This window comes from Plecotus auritus (genome assembly GCF_963455305.1).
Source record: "Plecotus auritus genome assembly, chromosome: 2".
NCBI lineage: Eukaryota > Metazoa > Chordata > Mammalia > Chiroptera > Vespertilionidae > Plecotus > Plecotus auritus.
This window is the reverse complement of record NC_137771.1, coordinates 222,967,099-222,994,916: the sequence shown is the minus strand read 5'-3', so window position 1 is coordinate 222,994,916 and position 27,818 is coordinate 222,967,099. Positions and strand designations below refer to the sequence as shown.

The following is a 27,818-nucleotide window of genomic DNA, read 5'->3' as shown; positions in this document are numbered from 1 at the left end:
GCAGCCATTTCCCCCATGGGACATCCAATTGGGGGCTGGGTCCACGAACCATTAGGGGAACAGGGTCCTCCCTCCAGAACAGACCTTGCTCATTCTCTCTGGCCCCCGGGTGCTGGGCAGAGAGCAGCGTCCTCAGGGGCTACCCAGGGGGAGCTGGTTGGGCCCTACCCAGCGCACCTGCCAGGCACCTGGCCCTTCCCTGGTCCGCACCTGCCTGGCCTGGTGTCTGCTTTTGCCCGCCCTCCCCGCCACCTGTCCCAGGGCGTGCTGCCTGGTCCTCCGCCCTGGCCCTGGCCCTGGCGTGTGGGAAGTCCCCAGTCACCCGGCAGCTGCCGCCTGAGGCCAGGAGAGCAGCACCTGGAAGATGAACCTGAAGGCTGCCGGTGAGTGCCACCGCCACTGCCACCGCCACCGCCACCGCCAGAGGAGGAACGGGCCACTGGCGCGGGAAGAAGGGCCCCTTGGCAGTTCCAGGGACCACCCCGCCCCGCGGAGCCAGAGGGTGGGGCCAGTCCGCTCTCTGACCTGGGACTGGCAAGCGGGGAGTGAGGGCCCCAGAGGGAACAGGCTGGGGTTCGGAGCAGGCAGCCCTGTGGCGTTTCCTGGGCTCCCCCTGCCTGGCCCCACTGGGATTCCTGGCAGGGAGACCAGTGAGGGTGATGTTTGGGCTGGAAAGTAGGTTTGGGGGAGCGTGGGCAGAGCGGGACTCGAGGAGCTGGGGTGGGGGTCCTTCCGGGGGAGAGCAGGTGCCTGAGGGGTGCCCCCCCCCGGGCCAGCAGGGGGCTGCCAGCTGCAGGCCAGAGGCGCTGGGGACTTCACCTTGGGCTCCTCTGCTGAGCCAGGAGCCTTCAGCCACACGTCCAATGCGGGACGGCCAGGTGGGTGAGAAGTGAGGTCTGGTTGGCAGGGAACGCCCACGGTCCCTGCTTCTAACTGTCCGGCAGCAGTGTTTTAGAGGCTGGTTTTATTTTTCTCATTTATCAAGCTACTTGAGGCGGTGGGATGTGTGGGAAGAAGTAGAAAGAAGAAAGGAAAAAAGCAATTATTTCCTCGGTCATTTTCTCCCTGAAAGCCTGTCTTTCTGACGTGGCCTCTGCCCCCTGCGCCAGCCGCCCCGCACACGGGAACCACCCCCCCCGCCCCCCCCGCCCGCACACGGTCTTTACCTGCTTGTGCTGTTTTCTTCCTGTCGCCAAGGAGCCTGGATTCTGCCTGAAGCAGGCAGCATATCTGTGCAGGAATGGAAAGTTCTCTCGGCCTCTGTGAGGCACCCCCTTCCCCCTCACACCCCCCCGACCCCCGTCTCCAGACGGTGGGCCATCGGCCATGCGGTGTTTCTCAGGCCAGCACTTCCATCCACTGTGGTCGTGTCCAGAAAGTTCTAAACATCACCTTTCTGCTCCGTTCCCGAAGTGTCGGAAAGCCAAATGTGAAGGTTTTTATTGACTGTAAAACAGTCCTGTTTTCCACAAAGCCATGTATTTAAGAACTGCTGTAGGTAACGTGTTGGATTGCAGGGTAAACAGGTGGAGAAATGTATCTTTTGGGGGGAAGAAAACACCTCCCTCGGGGCGCTGAATTTCAGTAGTGCGATCTTGGAAGACTTTCTCATTCTTTCTCTGTTACACACTTAGAACATCGTTTTGCTGCTTAGTTAAGAGAAAATGCTGAATATGGTCCCATGGCCTTTCCCACCCACAACTTTTGCGTGCGCCGCCCCCCCCCCCCCCCACCACCACCACCACCAACCGCCTCCTGATTCACTCTGAGCTGTGAGGTCCTTGTACGGCAAGCTTTGCTGCAACTCCCGGGGTGTTGTCTGGGGGGGAGGGGCGCGTGGTGGGGGGAGGGGGGCGGGTGGAGTCATCTGCAGAAACTCAGAGCCGTGTCACCGCTGAGTTCGTGAGCTAACGTTTGGCAAAGTTCCTGGGAGCAGCGTTTTGGTGGATCCGGTCCAGCGCCAGGTCTGGCCTGGGGAGACAGCTCAGGGGCAGGTTCAATGGATGGAGTCCGCGCCAGTGCCCTTCACCTGTGACACACACCCTCCCACTTCCTTGGGATTAGGGCCAGCGTGTCAGCCTTTGCAGGTGGCAGGCCTTGCACATCTGCTGTGGTGTTCGGGTGCGGCGTTCCCCAGCCCGTAGGACAGTGGCGACAGCAGAGCCCGCAGCCACAAAGCAGCCGAGTCCCAAGTGCGGTCCATCCACCTCTCAGCCCTCCTGGCCCCTCAAGGACAAGAGGTGTAGATGGGGCCACCTCCAGGGTGAGGGCATATGGCTTGTGCTGGCCGCACTGCCGGAGACAGACAGCTTCCTGGCCCCACGTGTGTGCTCGGTTGAAGGAAACCCTGTGGCGGTGCGTTCAGAGGTGCTCTCGTCGGGCCCTGGGACTGGAGGGGTGCGGCGGCCTGAGGTCCCCCGACCTGGAGTCGGTTTGAGGATTGTTTTCTTCCCCAGCCTGGTGTCCAGGGCCAGCCTGAGGCCCCTGGGAACCTGCAGGTGGATGAGGGTGGGACACGCACACAGGCATATGCACACACACGTATGCACACGCAGGCATGCACACAGGCACACATACTAATCGAGGGTCTCAAGGAGGAAGGTCCCCGACTTCCTGCCTGCGCTCAGGACTGACCTTTGCTCTGAGGTGGAAGCACGTGGGAGGACGTGTCTGATAGCCGGTGATGACTTTATTACCTACGGCAAAGGCTGGATCCCAGTCACGGAGTCACCGAAGGTTCCTGGACTTTGTGTACTTCCTCCCGCTGCCCTGCCTCTGCAGCTGCTGGACCACTCCCACCAGGGCAGGCCCACTGGGACCAGGACCCCCCTTCGCTGACTCCCTGGACTTCCACCTTTCCCAAGACCAATCCTTACCTGAGCCGGCCCAGGGGCTACTGCGGCCCAGTGTCCCACCTGCTCTGCGATCACCTGCAGGGACTGAGCTTCTGGTGCAGCTGTCCGGCCCATGGACAGGCTGGGCCCCGGGCAGGCTGGGCCCCGGGCAGCCTGGGCCCCGGGCAGGCTGGGCCACGGGCAGGCTGGGCCATGGACAGGCTGGGCCCCGGGCAGGCTGGGCCCCGGGCAGGCTGGGCCCCGGGCAGGCTGGGCCCCGGGCAGGCTCGGCCATGGTTCTCCAGGTGCCTCTTGTCCCCCACCTCCTGGCTCCTCTGCCTGCCTCCCTTTGGCGTCCTGGGTGCTCCCGTGACTGTGTGAGACTCATGCCAGGGTTATGGATGGCTCACCACCAGCCAGTGCCCCATCCTCACTGCGGGACCTTCCCTCCCACATGGGGAGGCTCTGGCTCTAGGTCGTGGCTCCCCCCAGCCACCACAGGAAACCAGGCTGTCGCAGCCCTGAGGTCATCCTGGCACCCCTTTCCCAGCCCACAGACACCCACAGCCTTCCTAGGAGGCCCGGGAAGTGCGCAGGGAGGGGAGCTCATCACCTTCCAGGCGGCCAGCCCTGGTTTTAAGTTCCACCGGTGAGGCCTGCGGGCTTTTTCTTCATTCTTCGTTTGCTCCCTGTCACTTGCATCTACTGTCCTTGTTCAGCCCGTGACAGAGCTGTGTCTTCCTTCCGTGCTGCTGTTCTTTACACACCTGAGAGGTGGCATCCAGTTCCCTTTCAGCTTCTCCAAGCCAAACACAGCAACTCTTTGCTCGAAGACCTCGAAGACCGGAAGATCCTCTGACTGGCCTCTGGCTGGCCAATTGCCTTCTTCAAATCTGACACTTGGACGAAGGAGTCCAGCTGTGACTTACTCAGCGGCTCTTTCCGCTGAACCTGACCACTGAGGCTGACTCCGGGACCCCAGCAGTCACCCAGTGTGGCCCCAACAGCACTTTCCGGGATATTCTGCGGCCCAGGCACTGTCCTGGACATGTGGGCAGAGTCCTGGAGGGAAGGGGCCCTTGGAGTGCCACACCCACAGGTGTGCGAATGGCTGCCATGAGGGTGCCCGGGCAGGCCACGGGGCTGCACCAAAGTGGGGGCTCATGGCAGGTTGGGAGAGCCTGGAAGAGGAGGAGCGGGAGGCGGGTTGATGGGTTGGGATCTGTGCTGGAGAGCGTCCTGAAGCAGAGGACAGACTCCGACAAAGCTGTGCAGCAGGAGAAGGCCACTCACAGCCGCAGCAGGTCGCTGCACCTGCCACCGAGCCAACAGGATTCCAGGAAGGGACCGCCATACCCAGGGCTCTCCTGTGCTCTCTGTGGCTGCTTTTTCCAGCTGTGAGATGCCCCCATGGCCTAGAAATGGCAGTGGCCACACGGTCCAGGGAGTTCGCATCAGGAAGCCCTCCCTGCGATAACGTTCTCACAATCTTGGGGGCTGCGTGGTTTGGAAAAGAGAAAAAAGTATTGATGCTGAAATATGCACTTAGAAAAAGACCAAATCGTCGAGGGGAAGTAGAAGCGTCCAGTTCCATGAGCTTCGCTGCCTGAGCTAGTGAGCCCACGAGCGCCTACAGACTCGATTGAACGCAGCAGTGCGGGGTGTGGGGGGGACCACCGCTGCGCTCACAGGAAGGGGAGACCCACAGGTGCAGGAAACGGTGGAGCTGAGGTCAGGGCTGAGCTCCGGCAGAGTGACAGACGCAGGTTTGCGTGTCATCACCGCCTGGAGAGGAGGAAGCCTGGGGTGGTGTGCTGGCAGGTTGGAGGCCTGCTTCTGTCAATGGCTGTGAACTCAGAAAAGGGGGGCTGGGAGAACTGCCCACCTGTCTCTGCTCAGGGTGCTGGGTGGGGAGACACCAACCCCCTGACAGCAACCGGGTGTCCCACAATTCAGTGCAGCTCTGACACTGACCGCCAGCAGTTAGTGCAGACCCTGCGGGTCAAGAGCACAGCCCCTCCCAGCCGCCCTCTCTTCAGCCGCCAGCCACAAGCCTGGGGGCTGCCCGCACGTGCCGCTGACCAGCTATGATCTGGGGAGTTCCCACAACTCCTCTAGGCTCCATCGTTCGCTAGAACGACTGGCAGAGCTGGCCAGGGGAGTGCAGGTGGGACAGTACACGTGGAATGGAGGACCAGCCCCAGAGAGCTGACGCCGGCCCCATCCGTTTACTGAGCCGGGCAAGACGGGGCCCAGGTCAGGCGGGATGGCTCCCCAGGTCACTTGAGGAATCGATGACGTTAGCATGTGGGGACGTTCTTAGACCCAAACCAGCAGGGAACATAACAGCATGGCCTTGAAAGCGTTCCTATCTTGTTCGTGTTGTCTGCTTCTGTCTACCTCAAATGCCTGCCCCCACAAAGCCTACTAAGTCATCACCGCGTGTTGGCTCGTTAAAGCAGCCCCGGGCCCTCGTCTGCCCCCACCTCCCAGGAGCACCCTGCGGACACTCGTGGTTGGTGTGGTGGGGGGCTAGGAGAACCGGGGGCGGGGGCAGGGCTGCCTGGTGGCCGCTGTCCTGAGCATCCACACCCCGCATGTCTGTCCGCAGGCACCCTGAGAGCCGTGATCTTCATCTTCGCCTGCGTGTGCGCCTGGTACTCCGGGTACCTGCTGGCAGAGTTCATCCCAGACGCGCCCCTGTCCAGTGCCATCTACAGCATCCGGAGCATCGGGGAGAGGCCCATCCTCAGAGGTCAGTGCCCGGGTCACAGCCCACTAATGGCTGCGGCCTGGCTCAGGGGTGACAGTGGGTTCTGGCCATTTTACGTTGGTGATGATGACGAGGGGGAGGCGGTAACATCTCCTTCCGTTTCTGCTCCTTTCCAACCCCCACTCCCCCCGTGAGAGGCTCCGAGGCCACTCATGCTGTGAGGGAGACAAACAGGAAAACTTGACATGCAGGCTGTGTTAAGTGAACAGGAAAACTTGACATGCAGGCTGTGTTAAGTGTTTGGGCCGAAACCAGTTTGGCTCAGTGGATAGAGCGTCGGCCTGCGGACTGAAGGGTCCCGGGTTCGATTCCGGTCGAGGGCATGTACCTTGGTTGCGGGCACATCCCCAGTAGGGGGTGTGCAGGAGGCAGCTGATCGATGTTTCTCTCTCATCGATGTTTCTAGCTCTCTATCCCTCTCCCTTCCTCTCTGTAAAATATCAATAAAATATATTTAAAAAAAAAAAAAGAAAGAAAATGTGTTTGGGATACAACTCAAATCAGGAATGAGGTGAAATGACCAAACAGCCATTAGAAATGACATTTGGTGATGGGTGGACACGACTAAGTAATAACCTGTACTCCTTTTTAAGATCTTGTGAATAGATATGCTCGTATATTTCAATACGCGAGCACATTGTTCAAAATCAATTTGCACAAATATAGAGCACTGAGTAATGATAAACTATTTTTTTAAAAGCCATTCCTTCTCAGATTGAATTATCTTTTATGGATAAAAACAAACAAACAAAACACTTTATAGGACTTGACTGTGACAGGGTTGTTTGTATTTGATAAGGTTTTCACAGTGAACTTGCCGGGAATCAGGAGGCTGACTGCGTACAGCCTGGGGTGGGGCCCAGCTCCACGGAGCTGCAGCTTGAGCAGAGCAGGGGAGACGCCCTCAGAGGGCTCGCTCTCTTGTTTTCCCTATTTTCCCACAAAATCAGAAGTCTGTCCTGGACACAGCTTCCCCTAGGAACTGCCTCTGATGCCAGGCATTTCAGGGGCTCGTTGCCATGGTTTCTATCTCCCTCCATCGCATGCCAAGGATGTCAGTTGGATGGCCAGCCATGGGCAGTGATTCCCAACTCTTAAACTTGTTACACCTGCAAAAATCCCCTCCCTTTTGTATATTTGTTATTTTAAGACAAAGGCAAATTAAATTAACTTCGTGTGTTTAGGGGAATCTCTGAAGCTCCTATTGGTGGCCACCATTCCTATTGGTGACCCTTCCCCACTCCTGTTTCTGCCCATGACCTTGGGCCATGCAGGTGTGATGTCCTGGGGCAGAGCAGCTGTGTTCATGGCCAAGCAGTGGGCTCCTCCGATAAATCCTCGCACGACCAGTTATGTTCTTGTTCATTACAGCCCCAGCCCCCAAGAGGCAAAAATGCGACCACTGGGCCCCGTGCCCCCCGAACACCTACGCTTACCGGTTGCTCAGCGGCGGGGGCAGGGACAACTACGCCAAAATCTGCTTTGAGGACAAGCTGTAAGTAGCAGCGTGAGAAAGGAAAACAGCCACCTGGTCCCTTCCCTTCTCTGAGGCTGACCAAGCAGCCAGTCTGCCCCCAGCAGGGAAGGGCACACCCTTGACCCTGGGCAAAGGCGGGGAGCATCAGGGGCACTGAGAATGCCAGCTGTGCTCCCCGGGAGGCTGTGGATTGAGGATGTGTCCCCGTGTTGAACTCTCATTTGGCAGCAGGTCAAACAAGCCTTAGTTCATACTCCGTAGCCCTCTTTGAATATGTGTCATGGCCCTTCAAAGTCATGGGAACAGAACACAGGTTTTCTTCCATTTTGTTTTATGATCCTCACAGACTAAAGCAGGTGTGGCTTCCCTTCCCAGCCCACACCTCCGCGTTGCAGGTCTGTGTGACCGCCTTGCCCACGGAGAGAGCCAGAAGAAACGCTGGCCTCGGAGCTGTCCTGGCCTCATGCACTTGCCCATGGGGTGGGGCGGCCAACACAAAGAGCACAGGCTGGGGCCAAAAACAGGAATGTGTTCTCTCCCCGTCGGCAGGCTGGAGTCCAAGACGGAGGAGTGGGCAGGGCTGGCTCCTTGTGAGGCCGAGGGAGCATCTGCTCCAGGCCCCTGCCCTGGGCTGTAGGTGGTGGTCTTTTCCCGTGTCTGCATCATCTCCCTCTGTGTGTGTATCTGGGTCCAAATGACCCCTTTTAAAAAGGACTCTATTCGTACTGGTGCACTGATACGGGGCGATCTCTATTACACTGCAGGCGGCCAGGCTGCTCTCGAGGCTGATGCCGCTGGCACCGGGCACCGGGCATCCCTCTCTACCATCATCCTGGGGTGATTTTTGCCTCCCTCTCTGGAGTTGCAGTCCCTATTTCCAGGATACAAATCTCACTTTCTCCGTTTCCTCCCTTGTTTTGCTAGAGCACATCCTCTATTAACATCCTGAGAAAAGGGTAGAAGGAGAGGTAAAAGTTTTAAAGATTCTTCGTGTTTAAAATATAGTCATTCCCCCTCACAATGAGGTGATAGTTTAGCTGAGTATACATTTCTAAATTAGAAATGATCTCTACTTTGAATTTTGAGGTCATTGCCTGGAGCCATAGTTACCCTCCCACTGGCAACTGTGGGAATGCACTTCTCAGGTCTCCAGTGGCAGGGGGTTCATTGACCCATAGACCCCATTGCTGCATTCTGAAGTTTATAGTATGTTTGCTTGAGGCCATGCTTCCATGGGCTGCTCTGGTGATTAAGCATTGCAGTTCAATTCCCAGTCAGGGCACATGCCCAGGTTGCCAGCTCAGTCCTCAATGGGTGGTGGCAGGCAATCAATGATTCTCTCTCATCATTGATGTTTCTATCTCTCCCTCCCTCTCCCTTCCTCTCTCTGAAATCAATTAAAAACATCCTATAATAAAAGCCCAGCGACCCAATGACAGAACGACCAGAACAACTGGTCGACCAGTCGCTATGACACGGACTGACCACCAGGGGGCAGATGCTCAATGCAGGAGCTGCTCCCTGGTGGTCAGTGCGCTCCCACAGTGGGAATGCCGCTCGGCTGACCAGGATGAGCAGCACTCCCACAGCAGCTGATCCCCACAGGCCACACCCCCCACTAGTGCATGAATCCCGTGCACCAGGCCTCTAGTATTTAAATAAAATATAATATAAAAAGTATTCATGACACTTGTTGATGATGGTAGGGCAGACTTTATTCAAGGCGGGCCATGGCCCCCACTGTAGGGACCTCTGCAGTGGGGTCTTGCAGTGGGAGAGAGAGATTGGACTTAACTCTGAACACAGTAAATGGGAATCATAGCCAAGGAGCGGGGTGAGGTCAGTGGATAGGAAATTACTAAGAGGAAAGAAGCATCTGGGATCAAGGGGATTCTGGCTAAACTAATCTAACAGGTTCCTTGCTGAAGGTGGGCTGGGCAGATCAGAAACCAGGGCGGGTGGGGAGTGGTGGATGAGGAACCCAATCAATAAGGAAGATGATCAGAAATCAAAGGCAGGGGGGTTCTAGTTAACCCGACTTAGCAGAATTCTTGCTAAAGCTGGACAATGCAGAGATAAACACGGTAGTTCAAAAGTTAGGCTTCGTTGAAAAAGAGCTCTGGGGAGCCTGGGTAGGGTTTGGTGAAGGAGAGAGTCTGCCGGCACCGGGGGTCCCAGGAGGGCCCATTCCTGGGAGACAGGCTCCAGGGGGCCTGGTCCACCCAAGCTGCTTCCCTCTTTCCTTCACTTCGGGTCAGACTTGCAATGTGGTCTGACCGGCTCTCCCCAGTTCCCCGGCTGCTCCCCATCTTCCCTCAGAGGCCTTTCCCCTAAGGAAGTCTCTTGTGCATTTAGTCCTGTTCTACTCTCTGCTTCTCAAAGGACTCAGATTAGCCTTAACCAGCATGACTGTTTCCCCACCGTCTGTCCAAACACAACATGTGGACAAATACTTTGGCGGTTGCCATTGTGTGAGACGAAACTCGAGTTTCGGGTCAGATTTTTACTTTGTTATTGCTCTTGCCATGAGTAAATTGAGGATCTCTTTATGCTGCGTCTTTGTATTTATTTTTTTATGAACTATCTTTTCATATCTTTTGCCCATTTTTATTTCTGTCATTGACCATTTTTATTGATTTATAAGATCCTTTATATATTAAGGTAGCTAGCCCCTTGGTGTTGTAAAAATTTTCTCTATGTTTTGTCTTTTCATTTATTAAAAGGGCATTTTTAAACATGCCTGTACCTTAGTTGATGTATGACCTTTAACAAGACAGAGAAACTATAGCCATGTAGTGAAAGCACAATTTTGAAAAGCAACAAAAACAACAACCCAAGTTCTGCTATCCATAAGAATTCATAATACAAGAGACCTGCAGTCACTGGGCAAACCTCCGCCCTGAAAACTAGAGAGACAGGCAGATTCATAAGTCACAGCTCACCTGAAGCAGAAACCTCAGCTGGAGCCGCCATAGGGTAGAAAAATTATAGTCAGAGCATCTTCCCTGCACCTTCCACTTGGTTCTCATTACCCACTGCTCCCATCCCCATTACTTTGCAATTTTTAAAAGTATATTTTTATTGATTTCAGAGAGGAAGGGAGAGGGAAAGAGAGATAGAAACATCAATGATGAGAGAGAATCATTGATTGGCTGCACGCCCCTCACTGGGGATCAAGCCAGAAACCCAGGCATGTGCCCTGACTTCCAGGATCATAGGTTGATGCTCAACCACAATGGCAGGGCTACTATTTTTAGATTTTTATTTATCTTTCTAGTATTTGTTTTTATGTGAAAAATTGTATCTGTATGATTAATATATCCCCATGTTTGTGTCTTAAATTTGTATATGTATGTGTATATGTGTATACATACATACTCATGTGTATTTGTGTGTGTGTGTGTGTGTGTAAAAGGTAGCAAAATCTATACACAGTTTTGCACTTTTTCACTTAACAGTGTAATAGAAATCACCCCATATCAGCCCACAGAGATCATCCTTATTCATTTTCATGGGCACATAATATTCTATACATGGATGTATCCTAGTTTATTCAATCAGTTCTACACTGATGGATGCTTTTAGTGTTTGAAATCTTTTGGTATCTATATAATAAAAGCCTAAGTGACCATTATGGTGGAATGACCAGAACAACCGGTCACGATTATGGGCACTGACCACCAGGGGGCAGATGCTCAATGCAGGAGCTGCCTCCTGCTGGTCAGTGTGCTCCCACAGGGGGAGCGCTGCTCAGCCAGAAGCCGGGCTCATGGCTGGTGAGCACAGTGGTGGTGACGGGAGCCTCTCTCACCTCCACAGCAGTGCTAAGGAGCAGCGAGCAGGTGGGCAGTAAGGAGCAACGGGTCCCAGACTGTGAGGGGAATGTCCAACTGCTGGCTTAGGCCCGCTCCCCATCCCAGACTGCGAAAGGGCATAGGCCTGGCTGAGGGACCCCACCCCCTCCAGTGCATGAATTTCATGCACCGGGCCTCTAATTATAAATAATACTGCAATTAATAACCTTGTGAACATGTTGTTGTGTAACAAATTATGATAAAGTAAATACTTGTGTGAACACCATCCAGGCTAAGAAATGGACTATCACCAGCATACCATGAGCCCTCTGTACCCCTTCGCGAGTGCACCCCCCTTTTACTTACTGCCCATGGTAACCTCCACTCTGTCTTTTATGGTGACCATTTCCTTGCTTTTTTTGATAGTTTTATAGCCTAAGCATACACTGTAAAACATTATTGTTTCATTTTAGCTATTTTGAACTTTATATAAATGTAACCATAAACCATAGACTTTTATGTCTTACTTCTTTGCTCAAAATTATATTTGTGAGAATTATCCTTGATGTTGGGTAAAGCTATTATTCATTGATTGGCATTGCTGTGTAATATTGCATCGCATGAATATACTACAATTCATTTATCCATTCCGTTGAATGGCATTTGGGTCATTTCTGGTTTGGAGCTGTTATAAATAATGGCGCTATGAATAGCCCTGTTCGTGTCTCTTGGTGCACACGTGCATGTATTTTGTTTGGGAATTGGTGGGGGTTTTTGGGGGGCACAGGGTCCCACAACCACCCTTAGTTTCAGCGATACTCCAGAAGTACTCGTAAGACTCAAGGACAGCTAATATTTATGGATAAGGTTTATTTCAGCAGAAGATGCAGAACCAGAGCTGTGTATGGTCTTCTGGTGGTGAATTATCTCAGTTTATGTTCCTCTGAAATATCTTTATTTCATCTTTATTGATGGTAGATGTTTGCTTATTATTTCCTTACAACCCATTCCAGAAATAATTCATGGTGTCCTGGCTTCCACTCTTTTTCTTAGTAAGTCAGCTAACAGTTTAATTGTTGATATTGTGAAAGTAACTGCCTTTTCTCCCTCTCTGATTGCCTCTGAGAATTTTTGCTTATCTTTGGTCTTCACCACTTGTACCCTGCTGTGTCTATTGTTGTTGCTTCATCTTACTTGGGTTTATTGAGCTTCTTTAAAACAAAAACCTCTTAGTATATTTTTAATTGGTTTTTAGAGAGAGAGGAAGGGGGAGGAAAGTAGAGAGAGAAATACCGATGTGAGAGAAAAACATCTATTGGTTGCCTCTCATACTTACTCTGACCTGGGATTGAACTTGAAACCTGGGTACATGCTCTGACCAGGAGTTGAACTGGTAAACTTTTGGTGCACAAGATGATGCTCCAACCAACTGAGCCACACTGGCCAGGGCTGAGCTGCTTAAATATATATGTATTAGTCTTTCATCACATTTAACAAATTCTCTGTCGCTGCATTTTCTGCCCCATGTATTCTTTCCTCTCCTAAGACACTTGGTGAAACATTAGACTTTATTATTATAATCTCTGTAGCCTACATCCTATTTTGTATTTTCCATTTTGTATCTCTCTGTCATTCATGTGAATAGAGCTGGTTTCCTCTGAACTGCTTTCCGGTTTACTAATTCTTTCTGCTGTTAAACTCTTCCATTAGCTACTGATTTTAGTTATTATGTTATTTTAGTTTTAAAGCCTCATTTGGGTTCTTTTCATAATCTTCACATCATTTTTTGTCGTTTCCAGTTCTGAAATTTTCAACTTTATTTATCATCGTCTTGGCCATATTAAGTTTAGTTACTTGAAAGTCTGTTGGATAATCCTGGTATTTGGAACCCTGTGAGTCTGTCTCTGTTATCTATTGTGTTCTGCTGGTTCCGCCAGCTCTTGTTTCTGACGGCTGCTTTCCTCCTGTGCGAGGTCATATTTGAGAGTGTGCCAGGCAGAGCATTTGAGGGTGCTTTTTAATGGAGGCAGCAGATGATGATATCTTCTTCTCCTAAGAATGTTTGTTACCTTCTGTCAGGGACTGGAACCATTAGCGGAACAGAATAATGTGAATAAGTGTTAAGGATTGAGATGTTTTGGGCCACCTAGTGGTCTGCAGTTATGTAAGTTCTGATTTATTCCTGGTTCACTCTCACTTTCAGGATTGAACCCTTTTTCACTCCAACCCAAATAAGAAATGGGGGGATTAATATGGCCTTTCCTTTGATGGGCCCTGGTTTCCAACTTCTGTCCCCCGAGCTTCACATGGTTATCAGAAGGGCTCCTCACCTTCTGAGGCACTTTTTCTGGAATTGACAAATGCTTCTGGGATGTAAGTAGCTTCACAGGCTGGGCTCAGCACCTTGTAATTTAGTCTTCTCCCAAATCTTGGCCAGAGAAATTTTTATTAATATAATATATTCAAGCAGGTCTTTTTTTAAGCACCCCCCCCCCAATTTTTTTGTTTGTTTGTTTTTCTTAATGAGAGAGTATGTTCAGATGACCTAACTTTCTATTATCATAAACTAGAGGCCTGGTGCACGAAATTTGTGCATGGGGGTGGGGGGTCCCCCTCAGCCCAGCCTGCACCCTTTCCAATCCAGGACCCCTCAGGGGATGTCTGATCAGGCCTAAACCGGAAGTCGAACATTCCTCTCACAATCCTGGACTGCTGGCTTTTAATCGCTCACCTGCCTGCCTGCCTGGTCGCCCCTAAATGCACCCCCTTGTTGGCCTAATCGCCCCTCACTGCTTCTGTGTGCTGGCCTGATCACCCCTAACTACCTCCCTTGCCAGCCTGGTTGCCCCTAACTGCCCCCTGCTGCCGACCAGGTTGCCCTCAACTGCCCCCCCGCCCTGCTGGCCTGGTCGCTCCTAACTGCTCCCCCCCACCAGCCTAGTTGCCCCTTACGGGCCCCCCCCCCCCACCTGCCTGGTCGCCCCACACAGCCTGCTGTTCAGTTGTTTGGTCGTCCCTCATTAACCCCCTGCTGGCCTGGTCGTAGGCAGCCATTTGTGAGGGTGTGAGGGTCAATTTGCGTATTACCTCTTTATTATATAGGATGGAAGTTTCTTTTTGACTCTTTTCCAATTCTTATAGAATAGTCTCTGAAACTGTCTAAGAGCTACTCGTCCCAAAAGGACTTAGCCTAGAAGGCTTCCACGGGAGTTTAGCGAAACACGTCAAAGGCAGAATCTCCCAAACATGGAAAAGCATGGCAGCTTCCACATTTCTGTAGGAAACGAATATACCATTTATTCTAAAACTTGACAGAGGATGTGCGCATACCTGCATGAAATTCCAAAGATCTACCATCTCCAGGAAAGCAAAGATCCCCAGCCAGCGTGGTTCAGTGGTTGAGTGTCACCCTATGAACCAGGAGGTCACCGTTCAATTCCCGGTCAGGGCACATGCCCAGGTTGCGGGCACGATCCCCAGTGTAGGGTGTTCAAGAGGCAGCCGATCAATGATTCTCTCTCATCATTGATGTTTCTATCTCTCTTTCCTTCTCCCTTCCTCTCTGAAATCAATACAAATATATTTTTTAAATAAATAGATAAAAGCAAACGTTAAGTGAAGCAATATACGGGCTTACTGAAGGAGATTACTGGGGGTCAGATAAAAGGACCACAAGAGTCGAGGAGACTTTCCGTCATCACACTAAGTGGGAGGATGTGTATAAATTGATAGCAGACTTGGGTTAGAGCCATCTCTTATGGCCCACCCCTTCTACTTCATATGAATAAAGCAGAACAATGAATGCTCATGAGGTGGCTGAGGACTCAGTGGGGTGGGGGGGCGGAGTTTGTGAAGAGCCTGTGCTAGACAAATCTGAAATTGTCCTCTCCCTGGCCATTTGTCTAAATGATAAGATTCCGTGAAGCTTCCAGGTTCCCTGAGGGACTGAGCCTACAGGAACTTGGGGAAGATGTGGTGGAGGAGTGTGGGGGTGACTGTCAGTGCATGTCAGCGAGGGACGGAGCAGCAGGTGACAATGGGAGTGGCAGTGACTGCCAGGAGAAGATCTTGTGGGGGTAGCGGGGACGGGCCTCCCCTGGGCTTGGTAAGAAAGGAGTCCTTTGACTAATGTTTATTTACATTTCAGGCTCATAGGAGAAAAGATTGGAAATGTTGGGAGAGGAATAAATATTGCCATTGTCGATTGTAAGTTACTAAATATTTTCTTTAAAACTTTTCTAAAGGCTCTGTGATGGGATTTTTCCCAGATACCTTGGGTTCCCGATGGTTTTTGCACTCAGTCTAGTCTAGGTTTATATTTTAATGCATTTTTTACATTACCTATTTAACTATTTTTACAACACCTCACTTTACAGATTATTTGTAGTTCCAAAGAAAACACAATGAAACCAAATACAGATTTTTAAAACAAAACGAGGAGGACTGGCAGAGGCGGGGTGAGACCAAAGGAGCAGACCTGGGCCTCACTTATGCTCTCAGATTCCCGGTGGCCCAGCAGAAGGTGACACAGCCGCCAGTTCCTGCCTCTGTGTGATAGAAGGGACGAGGGCCTCAAGGAAAGCCAAGCTTGACCTCCCCTTAGGCCTGGGAAAGACAATCGCCACTGGGGACCCTGACGATAGCAGGTTTGGGGCGACCCTGGAGGCAAGCTGAGCACATGGTCCAGTGACAGTGGGGCGGCAGGAACCCAAGACAGAATGTGCCCAGCGTGATGATCGTGATGATCGGAGGGGAGCCTGCAGCACGCAGCAGAAAGCCCTGAGGCGGGAGGTCTGGGGTCTCTGTGGGAGGAGGAAGGTGCGACAGGAAGTGTAGGATGGAATCTCGTGGGAAGCAGCCCGGAAGGAAGCCCTAGGGCAGCGAAGGAGCCCTCTCTCTGACCCGCCCACATCGGCAACACCAGGGCAGCAGCGCACCTTTGGGCTCCGGGGAAAGAGATGGAACAGGCCACACCGAGAACCCTGTGCCACGGATGCACCCTGAGTCCCGACGAGCTTTCTGTTAAAAGCTGTTCCTTTTGCATGCGTGGCGGGGGGGGGGGGGGAATGGGGGGAGGAGGACAAATATGTGATACCTTAATCAATAAAGAAATTACTTTTAAAAAATAAAAATAAAAAATAAAATAAAATAAAAGCTGTTCCTTTGCTTTTCAGATGTGACCGGGAAAGTGGTAGCAGCACGGTATTTTGATATGTATGAAGGAGGTAAGAAAACTCTTTTCCTGTTAAAATTTAAATGAGTTAGAAACATAAATGAAGGTTTAAAAAAACACAAGCAAAATGCCAAACGTTCTTACATTGTCTGCTAAGAAAACTGCCAGAAGTTCATGTTGAGTATTCTAGAAGGGTCGTCCCTCCATAAGTCCTCCTAGTCCCTGGGTTCATATAATCCAGTGTGAAGGCATTCTCTAGAAAATTCCTTTCCTCTGGTCACACTTGTCCTGAATCTTCTCCTTCCCTTCCCTCACTGGGTAACGGGAAGAGACATTTTCAAATCAAATCTGTGCAAACTAACACAATCAGCATCCAGCCTGAATATCATCAGGATTTCTGTCCTGGGCCTGGTGTCCACTGGGCCCGCGACCCCCACCCTCCTTCAGCGTCTCTCCGTAGGGGCACTGGGTCTTGGACATGTTGCCTGTCAGGATATACCAGCCCTGAGAGTTGTTAACAGGTCTCTGTGAGACGATGGAGTCATGAGAAATGCCGGTGCCTCTCCGTGGGAGGTGTGCATGTTCACTCGGCAGCTAACTTAAGCACAACTACCAGCACCGAGCCCCGGGGGGAAAGAGTAGGGTCAGAGGTTCGCCTTCCTTTTATCCCGTAAGATGCAGGCAGCCCCCTTAGCAAAGACTTCCCCGGGCAAGGCCAGGCCTGCATTCCTGTCTCTGTCCTGCCCATCCTGCCTGAGCCACTCCGATCTGGGATGCTCACACGTGGGGGTGGCGGGGGGGGCAGCCTTCGTCATTGCAGAGCATGCGCTGCCTGTGCCACCCAAGTGGCTGCAGGTGTCGAGTTTGGTCAGTAGCATCTTCCTGGTCTGATCGTGCTCTGACCTCGACGGTCCCACGCGGAAGCCCAGCAGCTGTTCACGAGGAAAGCGCTGCGGGGCCATATGCGTGGTCCAGACAGGAGCTCCAGGAATCAGGATGCGCAGTGGCTATGGACGCTGAGGGCAGGGAGGTGCAGCAGGTAGGGCAAGAGCCTCAGCGAACGGCGCTCCTAAAACTTGTTTGCCTTGACCCGACAGATAACTCCGGGCCCATGACCCAGTTCATTCAGGGCGCGCCTGCGAGGTCCCTGCTCTTCATGGTGACCCACGATGACGGCAGCACCCGGTGAGCGTGCATGGCATTGCCCAGCAGTGACTAGAAATCTGACACCCGCAGCCAGCTTGGGTGCCCTGTCCTCCTGCTTACCCCTCTCCCCGCCCCGCCCCCCCCGGAAACCCCGCCCCAGCCCAGGAGATGAGTGGCTTTGGAGACTTCTGTGCTGGGACAAACACAGTGGGACACACAGGAGTCCCCATGGGAGACATTCGGTCGCTCTCCTCTGTCCCCCAGACTGCAGGAGGACGCCAAGAAGACCATAGAAGCGCTTGGAAGCAAAGAAATCAGGAACATGCGGTTCAGGTCCAGCTGGGTCTTCCTTACAGCGAAGGGCTTTGAACTTCCTGCAGGAATTCAGAGAGAGAAGGTAAGTATTTGTCGGCATTTTGTTGTTGTTGTTGTTGTTTACTTTTTTATTTTTATTTTTTAAATAAATCTTTATTGTTCAGATTATTACAGATGTTCCTCTTTTTCCCCCATAGCTCCCCTCCACCTGATTCCCCACCCCACCCCATGCCCTTACCCCCCGCCACTGTCTTCATCCATAGGTGTAAGATTTTTTGTCCAGTCTCTTCCCGCACCCCTCACACCCCCTTCCCCCCGAGAATTGTCAGTCCACACCCTTTCTATGCCCCTGATTCTATTATACTCATCAGTTTACTCTGTTCATCAGATTTTTTTATTCACTTGATTTTTAGATTCACTTGTTGATAGGCATGTATTTATTGTCATTTTGTTGTTCATAATTTTTATCTTTACATTTTTCTTCTTCTTCCTCTTCTTAAAGAACACCCTTCAGCATTTCATATAATCCTGGTTTGGTGGTGATGAACTCCTTTAGCTTTTTCTTGTCTGTGAAGCTCTTTATCTGACCTTCAATTCTAAATGATAGCTTTGCTGGGTAGAGTAATCTTGGTTGTAGGTCCTTGCTGTTCATCACTTTGAATATTTCTTGCCACTCCCGTCTGGCCTGCATAGTTTCTGTTGAGAAATCAGCTGACAGTCATATGGGTGCTCCCTTGTAGGTAACTAACTGTTTTTCTCTTGCTGCTTTCAAGATTCACTCTTTGTCTTTTGCCCTTGGCATTTTAATTATGATGTGTCTTGGTGTGGTCCTCTTTGGATTCCTTTTGTTTGGGGTTCTGTGCACTTCCTGGACTTGTAAGTCTATTTCTTTCACCAGGTAGGGAAAGTTTTCTGTCATTATTTCTTCTAATAGGTTTTCAATATTTTGCTCTCTCTCTTCTTCTGGCACCCCAATAATTCGGATGTTGGTACACTTAAAGTTGTCCCAGAGGCTCCTTACACTATCTTCATATTTTTGGATTCTTTTTTCTTTTTGTTTTTCTGGTTGGGTGTTTTTTGTTTCCTCATATTTCAAATCTTTGGTTTGATTCTTGGGGTCCTTTGGTCTACTGTTGAATTTCTGTATATTCTTTATTTCAGACAGTGTATGCTTAATTTTTGACTGGTCCTTTTCCATTTTTTTGGCATTCTCATTAAGATCCTTAAAGGTCTCACTAAGTTCCTCAGAGGTTTTTAGAATATTCTTGAGTAATCTTATAAATGTGGTTTTGAACTCTATGTCCAGTAGTTTGCTTTCCTCCATTTCTTTCATTCATGACATGTTTCTTTGTCTCCGCATTTTGGCTGCTTCCCTGTGTTGATGGGGTGGTTTTCTGTGGTAGGTGACCTATAGGGCCCAGTGGTTCAGCCTCCCCTATCACCTGAGGTGGATACTCTTGGTGCACTCCTTTGTGGGTTGAGTGCAAAGTCTTGTTGTAGTTAAGCCTTGATTGCTGTTGGTACACTGTAGAGGTGTTCTCTCTTTTCTGCATCCAGCACGGAAAAGGAACAGGTCTGGTTCCTGAGTGGAGGAGCTGGGGATTAAGAAATAAAAGAAAGAAAGAGACCAGATAGAAAGATAGAAACAAAGCTGGGAGCCAGGTGGGACGCCATCCTCTCTGATGGAGAGGCAGGGACCTTGGAGCCCACACAGCACATTTATTTTATACCCCCAAATACCAGGAAGTATCACCAAAACTTAGGATCAAAGGAGCTTATTTGCATTCTTGAGTAGGCCCTAGTATTCCTGGTGCTTGCCTGGATTTACATACCAAAGCCCGCTCCCCGCTCCCAGCACCTGGACAAAGGTAAAAAGTCAGTACTGATAACACCCCCCACCTTCTTGGGGAGGGCGTAACCGACGCAGCTCTGCCAGTCGCCTCGGGCTCAGCTGACAACAATTTAAAGAAATGCCCATGTGCCTTCCCAGGCAGCCCTCTACAGTACACTGGGAAAAATTGACCTCCAGACCAATTGGCTGTGAGGACCCGCTGTGTCTATAATGGAAGAACTGCTGTGCTATAGACACCCTTATGGAGTAGGACTTGTTTCAGTGGGGCTTTAGTGCTCACTGAGTCTGCCTCTTGAATGTGTCACTTATGGATGTGAAGAGTTGAAATCTGGTGTCGTCTCATACTGACCACTAGGTACACTGGCTTCTGGATCCCCTATGGGGTGCAGGTCAGCTACTGTCTGAGGCCACCCATCAGGATCTACAGCGAGATCTGCAGATTTCTCCTCTTTGCTTGGGGTTTGGAGGTCTTGGAGCTGTCTGACCAGAGCTGCAGTTTGTTAGGTTAAGCTGCGATAGGGCAGACCATTTATATGCAAAAGCCGCTGCGCAGAGCTTGGGTGGGTTTGTAAATTGTGCTGGGCGGGGTCTCAGGGAGTCACTAGGCTAGGGCGTGGCAAACAGCGATGGCTGCCAGTCAACCGTCTCTACATCTCCGAGTTTCCGAGTCCCCGCGTCCTGTGCCCCAGCTCAGTAAACAATGATTGCTGCGTGCACCTCTGCAAGAAAGCCACCCTCACTTTCTGACCCGATGGCAGACAGTCCAGCTTCTCCCTGTAGGAGTTTGGGTCCCCAGCGTCTCCCCAGAAACTGGAATTCAGAGTAATCGGGAGCTTGTCTCCCTTCGGGTTGAAAAAAGCAGCGCACCCAGTCACCCGCCGCCAGCCCGATTCGCGCGCCTCCGTACCTCAGCTTTTCAGCGCTTGTGCACGTCTCAATGCTCTTTTCTCTTTCATTCTAGTTGTAGAACTTCTACTCATCCAGCTTTCCCATGGTTCTGGGTGACAGACGTTTTGTCTTTTAGTTGTAGTTTTGGTGTGGTTGTGAGAGGCAGCACGTACAGGTATATACCTTATGGCGCCATCTTGGTTTCCTCGGCATTGTTTTTTAAAGTATAGTTAGTTGGTATACGATATTACATTAGTTTCAGGTGTCTAATACAGGGATGCAGCATTTATACACCGAACAGTGTGCTCACCACACCAAGTCTAGTGACCATCTGTCACCATGCCAATGTATCACAGGGTGAGTGGTTTTGAAATGTCCCTTCCCACAGGTGGTTAGGATAACAGGGGCTGTGATTTGAAAGGTTGCCAGTCGGTTACAACTCCCTGTCTCTAACTACGTCCCTGCGTAGAGTGCGTGCCGCCAGGGCCATGCGGGGGTGGGCACCTGGGCTGAGCGCTCGTCTCTCCACTTCGGCTTCCTCATTCCTACATCTGGGAAAATCCCACCTTCCACTCAGTAGGTGCTGGGTGTGTCATGGGTGAAACCGTCCATGCTGAGAACGGAACCCTTTCCCCTTAGATTAGCATTAGATCGGCATTGAAGTTTCAATTCTTAAATCTCTTTAAAAGTAGGAAATTCTCGCTCTAGCCAGTTTGGCTCAGTGGACAGAACATTGGCCTGCAGACCAAAGGGTCTCGGGTTCGATTCCAGTCAAGGGCACGTACCTTGGTTGCAGGCTCCTCCCCAGGTCAGGGCATGTGCAGGAGACAACCAATGGATGTGTTTCTCTCACATTGATGTTTTGCTCTGCCTTTCCCTTTCTCTCCCACTCTCCCTAATAATCAATGGAAAAATATCCTCCAGTGAGGATTAACAAAACAAAAAAGTAGAAAATTCTCAGTGGGCTGTTGAGACTGATTTTGCATCATGCTGGGGCCAACACAGGCCTCTCTCTCCTTTGCCTCCGTGTGGGGAAAGGGACAGTGCTTACTGCTAATGGGGCTCAGAGACCATCGCGCCTGTGCACCAAAGCATTTAAAGTAGTTGGGCACCAGCTCTAGCTGGTTTGGCTCACTGGATAGAGTGTCCGCCCTTGGACTGAAAGGTCCTGGGTTCGATTCGATCGAGCTCGGTTTCAAGCTCGATCCCCAGCCTGGTTGGGGCTTATGCTGGAGGCAACCAATTGATGTGTCTCTGTCACATCAATGTTTCTCTCTCTCCCCCTCCCTTTCACTCTCTGAAAATCAATGGATTAACAAAATAAAATAAAATAAAGTAAAATAAGGGCAGGCACCAAACACTGGATAAATGTAGCTTTCATAGTAACTTGTTCATGATTGACTTGAAGTCCTCTTATTTATCGAAGAAAAGTAAACAGCAAACGAATGGCATTCTCATGCATTAACTCCACGCCTGTGAAAATCGCAGCTGAGGCCTGGGGACATGTCATGGATTTATGAGCTGACGCCTCTGAGGACAATAGCTCAGCCTCTTTCAGACGGTGCTGCTCTCCAGAACCGGGGCCAAAACACCGGGGCTTCAGGAGCGGGAAGCTGGCTGCCTGCCAAGCGGGGAGACCTCCGACCCTTCCTGGGCGAAGGGGCTCCCTTCCTGGAGCTAGGAATTCAAAGAGGCAGAGATTTGCATGTCCACAGGTTGCTTCTGACATCAGGCGAGGACATCTGGTCCCAGTCCCCTGCTTGCTCTGTCTGCATGCTGACAGGTCTGGGAAGGAAGACAGAAGCAGGTGGACCCAGCTGGTGTGGCTCAGTGGTTGAGCATTGATCTATGAACCAGGAGGTCAGGGTTCAATTCCAGGTCAGAGCACATGCCCAGGTTGTGGGCTCGATCCCCAATAGGGGGCGTGCAGGAGGCAGCCAATTAATGATTCTTCTATCTGTCTCTCCCTCTCCTTCTCCCTTCTTCTCTGAAATCAATGAAAATATTTTTTAAAAAAACAGAAGCAGATGGGCGGCGGGGCCTCTCTGCTATTGGCAGGACCGCCGAGGTGGAGGAGAAGGGGGTTGGATGGCTGTGATCTCAGGGCAGCCACACAAACAGGTAACTCGTGACAGACACCCAGGAGAAGCCCTAGAGCTCCCCTGATGCCTTGCAGTCACCCTCCGGAAGCTCGGAATCCTTGGTGATTTTAGCAGGCACCTTAAGGCATGTTTTCTCCTTGTAACTCCCTGTTCCTCCTCACCCGTGCAGCCAGTCCTCTAGAATACATCAAGAGCGTTTACCCGGGGCCCCTGCCCAGACCACTCATTGCTAATGATCGGGTTCAGACACCCAGTGTGCTTGAGGCTCATGGGCTTGTCCTAATGAGTGAGCATTACCTGGGCTCTGCGTGGTGGCTCTCCCCGGGCCCCACTGCCTGGACCTGCAGGGGGTGAAGGGAGCCAGGTGCGGCTGGGAGAGGGGCTTTGTGTCCAGGGTCAGATTTATGGGGGGCCACAGGTGATGCTGAACAAGCTGCTTCGCCTCTCTGGGCTTGAGTTTTCTGATCTGTGTAACGAAATGAAAGCTGGGTGATCCTTCAGCTGTGATGTGGGCATGTGCTCCACTTGCCCTTGGCCTTCCTCAGGCTGCCTCTGTGGAGTGATACAGGGCCACCTTCTCCTCCACCCCTTGCGTGATCAGTGCCAATCTGGCATCTTACGGATCTCCAGGCTTTATCTACCAGCTGTGTGGTCTTAGGCAAGTTACGTAACCTCTCTGTGCCTCAGCACCATCCCCTGTGGGGAAGGGATAAGGACAGCCCCTATCAGATGAGAGTCAATGACGATGAAGTGAGAGCAACATGTGGGGCTCAGCAAGGAGCTGAGCAGAGGGCCCAGTACCCCAGAGCAACCGGGCCTTTCAGAGCTTCCCGCCTCCTTCCAACGGGCCCGCCCCACCTGCCCTTCCCCAGGCCTCCTTACAGAACACCGGTGCCCAGGCCACCTGAACTGGAACCCCAGAGGTGGGGCCTGGCAGGGGGATTCTGATGTACAGGGCGGGTGGACCCATTGCACTGATTTTCCTGAGAAAATGGAGGTCCTGTTTCATGGGCACATTCAAATTCCCCCTTCATAGCCCAGACGGCTTTCTTATAGAAATTGACAAGTGGATCCTGAAATTCACATGGAAATTCAAGAGATCCAGATAGCCAAAACAATCCTGAGAAAGAAGAACTACGCTGAGGACTCACACTTCCCAATTTCAGAACTCACTACAAAGCCGCAGTAATCAAGACGGTGTGGTGCTGGCACACGGCACACATACAGAGCCAGGGAACAGAATCCGGCGTCCAGAAATGAAACCGCACGTTTTTGGTCAAAGATTTTCGACAAGGGTGCCAAAACCACTGCATGGGGAATGATGATGAGACAACTGGACACTCACATGCAAAAAAAGAGAAAAAAATGAATTTGGAGTCCTACCTCACACCATATGTGGAAATTAAGTCAGAATGGATCAAATGACTAAATGTAGGAGAGCCATTAAACTTGTAGAAGAAAACGTAGCCATAAGTCTTTATGACCTTGAAGTAGGCAATGGTTTCTTAGCTACAACACCAAATACATGAACAACAACAAAAGAAAAAATAAATAAATTGCATTTCATTAAAACTTCGGTGCATCAACAGACACCACACAAAAAAAAAAAAGTGAAAAGGAAGAAAAAAAAATTGCAAATAAAGGATTTATACCCACAATGTATAAAGAACTCTTATGGCTCAATAATAAAAAGACAAATAACCCAATTTTAAAGTAGGCAGAGATCTGAATGAACTTATCTTCAGGGGCCAATAAACACACAGAAGATGCTTGTAATCAGCCACCAGGAAAATGCAAACGAAAGCCTCAATGAGATACCACCTCACCCTCACTAAGAGGGCTGCAATTTAAAAAAAAAAAAAAATCATAAGAAGTGTTAACAAGGATGTGGAGAATTCAGACACTAGAAAAAAAATCGAATAATACTGCTGCTTTGGGAAATATTCTGGCTGTTCCTCAAAAAATTAAGCATGTAGTTACCATGTGACCTAACAATCCCACTCCTAGATATACTGTATACCCAAGAAGGTAAAAACATGGTCACACAAAAACTGGTACATGAATGTGCATAGCAGCCTTATTCATAAAAAAAAACAAAAAAAAGTAGAAACAACCCACATGTCTTATTGATATATAAAAACACATTTTTTAAGATGGGGTATAGCCATACCTGGAATATTATTCAGCCATGTAAAGAAATGAAGTACGGCCCTAACTGGTTTGGCTCAGTGGATAGAGCGTCGGCCTGCGGACTGAAAGGTCCCAGGTTCGATTCCGGTCAAGGGCATGTACCTTGGTTGCGGGCACATCCCCAGTAGGAGGTGTGCAGGAGGCAGCTGATGGATGTTCCTCTCTCATCGATGTTTCTAACTCTCTATCCCTCTCCCCTCCTCTCTGTAGAAAATCAATAAAATATATTTAAAAAAAAAAAAAGAAATGAAGTACTGATACATGCTACAACATGGATGGACCTTGAAAACATGCTAAGCAAAGAAAACCACATACAAAAGACCACATCCTGCTCATTTCATTTAAATGAAATTTCTGGAATAGACAAACCCACAGAGACAGAAAGTAGACTAGTGAGCGCCTAGGGCGGTGGGGGATGGGGAATGACTGTGTAAGGGTCCTTTTTCAGGTGAGGAAAGTACTCTAAAATTGACTACGATGCTTGCATATCTGTGAATATACTAAAAACCATTGATGCGAACACTTTGGGTGTATTTTATAGTATGTAAATTATATCTCAAAGATGTTAAGTAAAAAAAGATAGATAATTAGAATTCCAACATTTAGAATGCATATTCTTCCTTTTAAGCATTAAGTTAAGGCACTCCATTATCTGCGAAAGAATCCTATATACTAAAAGCATAGTATGCAAACTGTCCCCTTGACCAGGAGTTGTCCTGGAGTTAGACCAGGGGGCAGGGCTGGCAGGGGGAAGGAAAGGAGGCCCCAGCGGGCAGCCGGCAGCCGGCAGCCTCTAGGGACCCTACCAATGCATGAATTTCGTGCACTGGTCCTCTAGGAGAAGATATAAAGGACTAACCCCACATCAATAGGAACACACATTTGCTGAACTAGGAATTCTGTAGTAACATATAGTCCTACCCCCAAAGAATGAAAACTAAATGTTAGAGCTATGCTGTTCAATACAGCAGCTACGAACCCAATTTGCATTTCATTTATTAAATTTATTACATTTATTAAATTTGCATCACATTTATTAAAATTAAATAGAACTTAAAATTCAGTTCCTCACTCACACCGGGCACATATCAAGTACTTGATAGCCAAGCATGGCTAGTGGATACTCTATTGGACAGTGTTGATCACAGAACATTTACATCATTGCAGAACATTCTGGAGCTTCATTAACACCTGGGTCAAATTGTATTAGGAAACACGTTGAGAGAAAAATCAAGTACCCAGAGTGGGTTGGGGCAAAATCCATTCTAAGAAGTGACTAATCCTAGAATGGAATTTTTCAGTTATAGGACTTGGCTCATAGATGACATATTAAATATTTGTGGATTAGCAAATAAATACAATTCTTTTATTTCCTCTGCACAGATCAACCACTCTGATGATGCAAAGAACAGATACTCAGGCTGGCCTGCAGAAGTACAGATAGAAGGCTGTGTACCGAAAGAGCCAAGCTAACATTGTGCAGACTTAATAAACGTGTGTGTTTTTATAGACAAACGAATCATGGACTGGCCCGTGAATCTTAACCAACAGTCAATATTTGATTATATGGGTTTTGTCGTCAACCAACTAATATTTGCTAATTGCATGAAATCTTGGCACACAGTATTTTTGTGCCAATATTTATACAGTGAAAATATTAATGAGCAGGAAGACTGAAATGAATGGAAATTGTTCAGTGAAGGGGTTTAACCTGGAATGGAGAGTGTTGGGGGAAGTGACCACTACTGAGTGTGTGGAGTTATTTTATGATCAGATCTAAGCTTGACCCTGTAGTCAGCTCTGCAGAGAGAAAAGCCTTGATTCCATGACCATTGAGCACACCCTCTTATGGGGCAGTCATCTCCTCAGAGAAGGAGCGAAGGTCAGAGGGCCTGGCAAAGCTGCTCTGCTCAGCGCCAGTTGAACCCTTGAATGCTTCCTGTGGGTCCGTGAGCTTACTCTTTCATTGGCAAACCTGGGTGCCTCCTGCCTTCGGCCACTGGGGGTGCAGGGACACAGCCTCTGCCTTCCTGCAGGGGTGTCACTGCCAGAGCATGGAGGCTCTGGCCTCAGGAGGACAACTGTACACACTGGGCTTTCCAGAAGGAGCATCGAGAGCCACATATCCGAGATACGCACGCTCTGAGAAGCGAGTCTGATGATGCATCTTATTTGGGATTCAGACAATCGGGTCATGGCCAAGCGTTCATTCTAACCGTCTTTCCAAGCCTGGCTACCAGCAAAGCGAGGGACTGGTGCCAGGCTAATATCGCTTCTCCGAGCCTCTAGTTTCTCATGTGTAAGATGGAAGAATTAGGGTACGAGAATGAGTCCAAGCGTTTTTATCGGCAGAAATCCTTTTAAAAACATGGTAGCACATGGCACCCTGGATTTCAGCATCCTGGCCATATCAAACCACCCAATCTCAATGGCTTACAACGGCACTGATTTCTCCCTCGAGTAGTTACACCTGGGCCACAGGGCAGCTGCGGCTGGGCCCTGAGCCCTTAGCCAGGCCGGAGGAGGGTCCTGTCAGGCACAGAAGGCAGAGTGCAGAATGCACATGCCCAGGGCTCCGTGTGAGCCCCACCTCCTCACACCTATTGCCCAGGCCCAGCCCGGGGCATGTCCACAGTGTGGCAGTGGGTGCAGTAAATATCTGATGCAGGAATACAATGACTGTGGGGTTTTTTACTTTTCTTGGCATTCATTTGATTCTGAATTTACTCCCGGGCCATAGTTTTTGTTTCTTCAATTTCTCCTGGGGCATCTTTTTCTGCTCTGTAACCTCCGCTGCTACAGGAACCACCTGCTCTCTCTCAGTGGGATCCTCTCGGGACGGCAGGGAGAGCTCGTGTGGGTTCATCCGCCCATGAGCTCTGTGAGGTGGGAGCTTTGTTCACCTGGATGTGCTCAGTGACATCTAAACCCTCCGGTCCAGCATTGCTCTCCGCATTGTTAATAAGCTCGTGCAGCAAAAATTCAGCACCCTTTCTGCACCCAGACTCTAGTCCAGCCGTGGGCAAACTACGGCCCGCGGGCTGGATCCGGCCCGGTCGGCTGTTCTATCCAGCCCGTGGAGCCGAAAGAGCGGAGGGTTCTCTTGCTCTCCCCTCCGCTCCTTTACTTTGAATTTATATTAGTTCCCACAAACACTCCATCCATGCTTTTGTTCCGGCCCTCCGGTCCAGTTTAAGAACCCATTGTGGCCCTCGAGTCAAAACGTTTGCCCACCCCTGCTCTAGCCCCACTGTTTGGCCTGGGCACGCCCACC

At 50.3% G+C, this 27,818-nt stretch overlaps 1 protein-coding gene across 1 annotated transcript; it reads left to right on the top strand.

Moving 5' to 3' along the window:
* On the top strand, positions 1-26,061 carry FAM3B (FAM3 metabolism regulating signaling molecule B). The gene is made up of 8 exons (XM_080655108.1): positions 1-383; positions 5,446-5,589; positions 6,979-7,102; positions 15,026-15,084; positions 16,053-16,103; positions 17,149-17,236; positions 17,462-17,594; positions 25,928-26,061. Exons 1-8 carry the CDS (start codon positions 365-367, stop codon positions 26,015-26,017), a joined length of 708 nt encoding a protein of 235 aa, XP_080511234.1. The 5' UTR covers positions 1-364; the 3' UTR covers positions 26,018-26,061.
* The last annotated feature ends 1,757 nt before the right edge of the window (positions 26,062-27,818 follow it).

Coding starts and splice junctions, on each gene's coding strand:
- FAM3B (XM_080655108.1), top strand. Junction 5,590..6,978: donor GGAGAGGCCCATCCTCAGAG/GTCAGTGCCCGG, acceptor TGTTCATTACAG/CCCCAGCCCCCAAGAGGCAA. Junction 16,104..17,148: donor TTTTGATATGTATGAAGGAG/GTAAGAAAACTC, acceptor TTGACCCGACAG/ATAACTCCGGGCCCATGACC.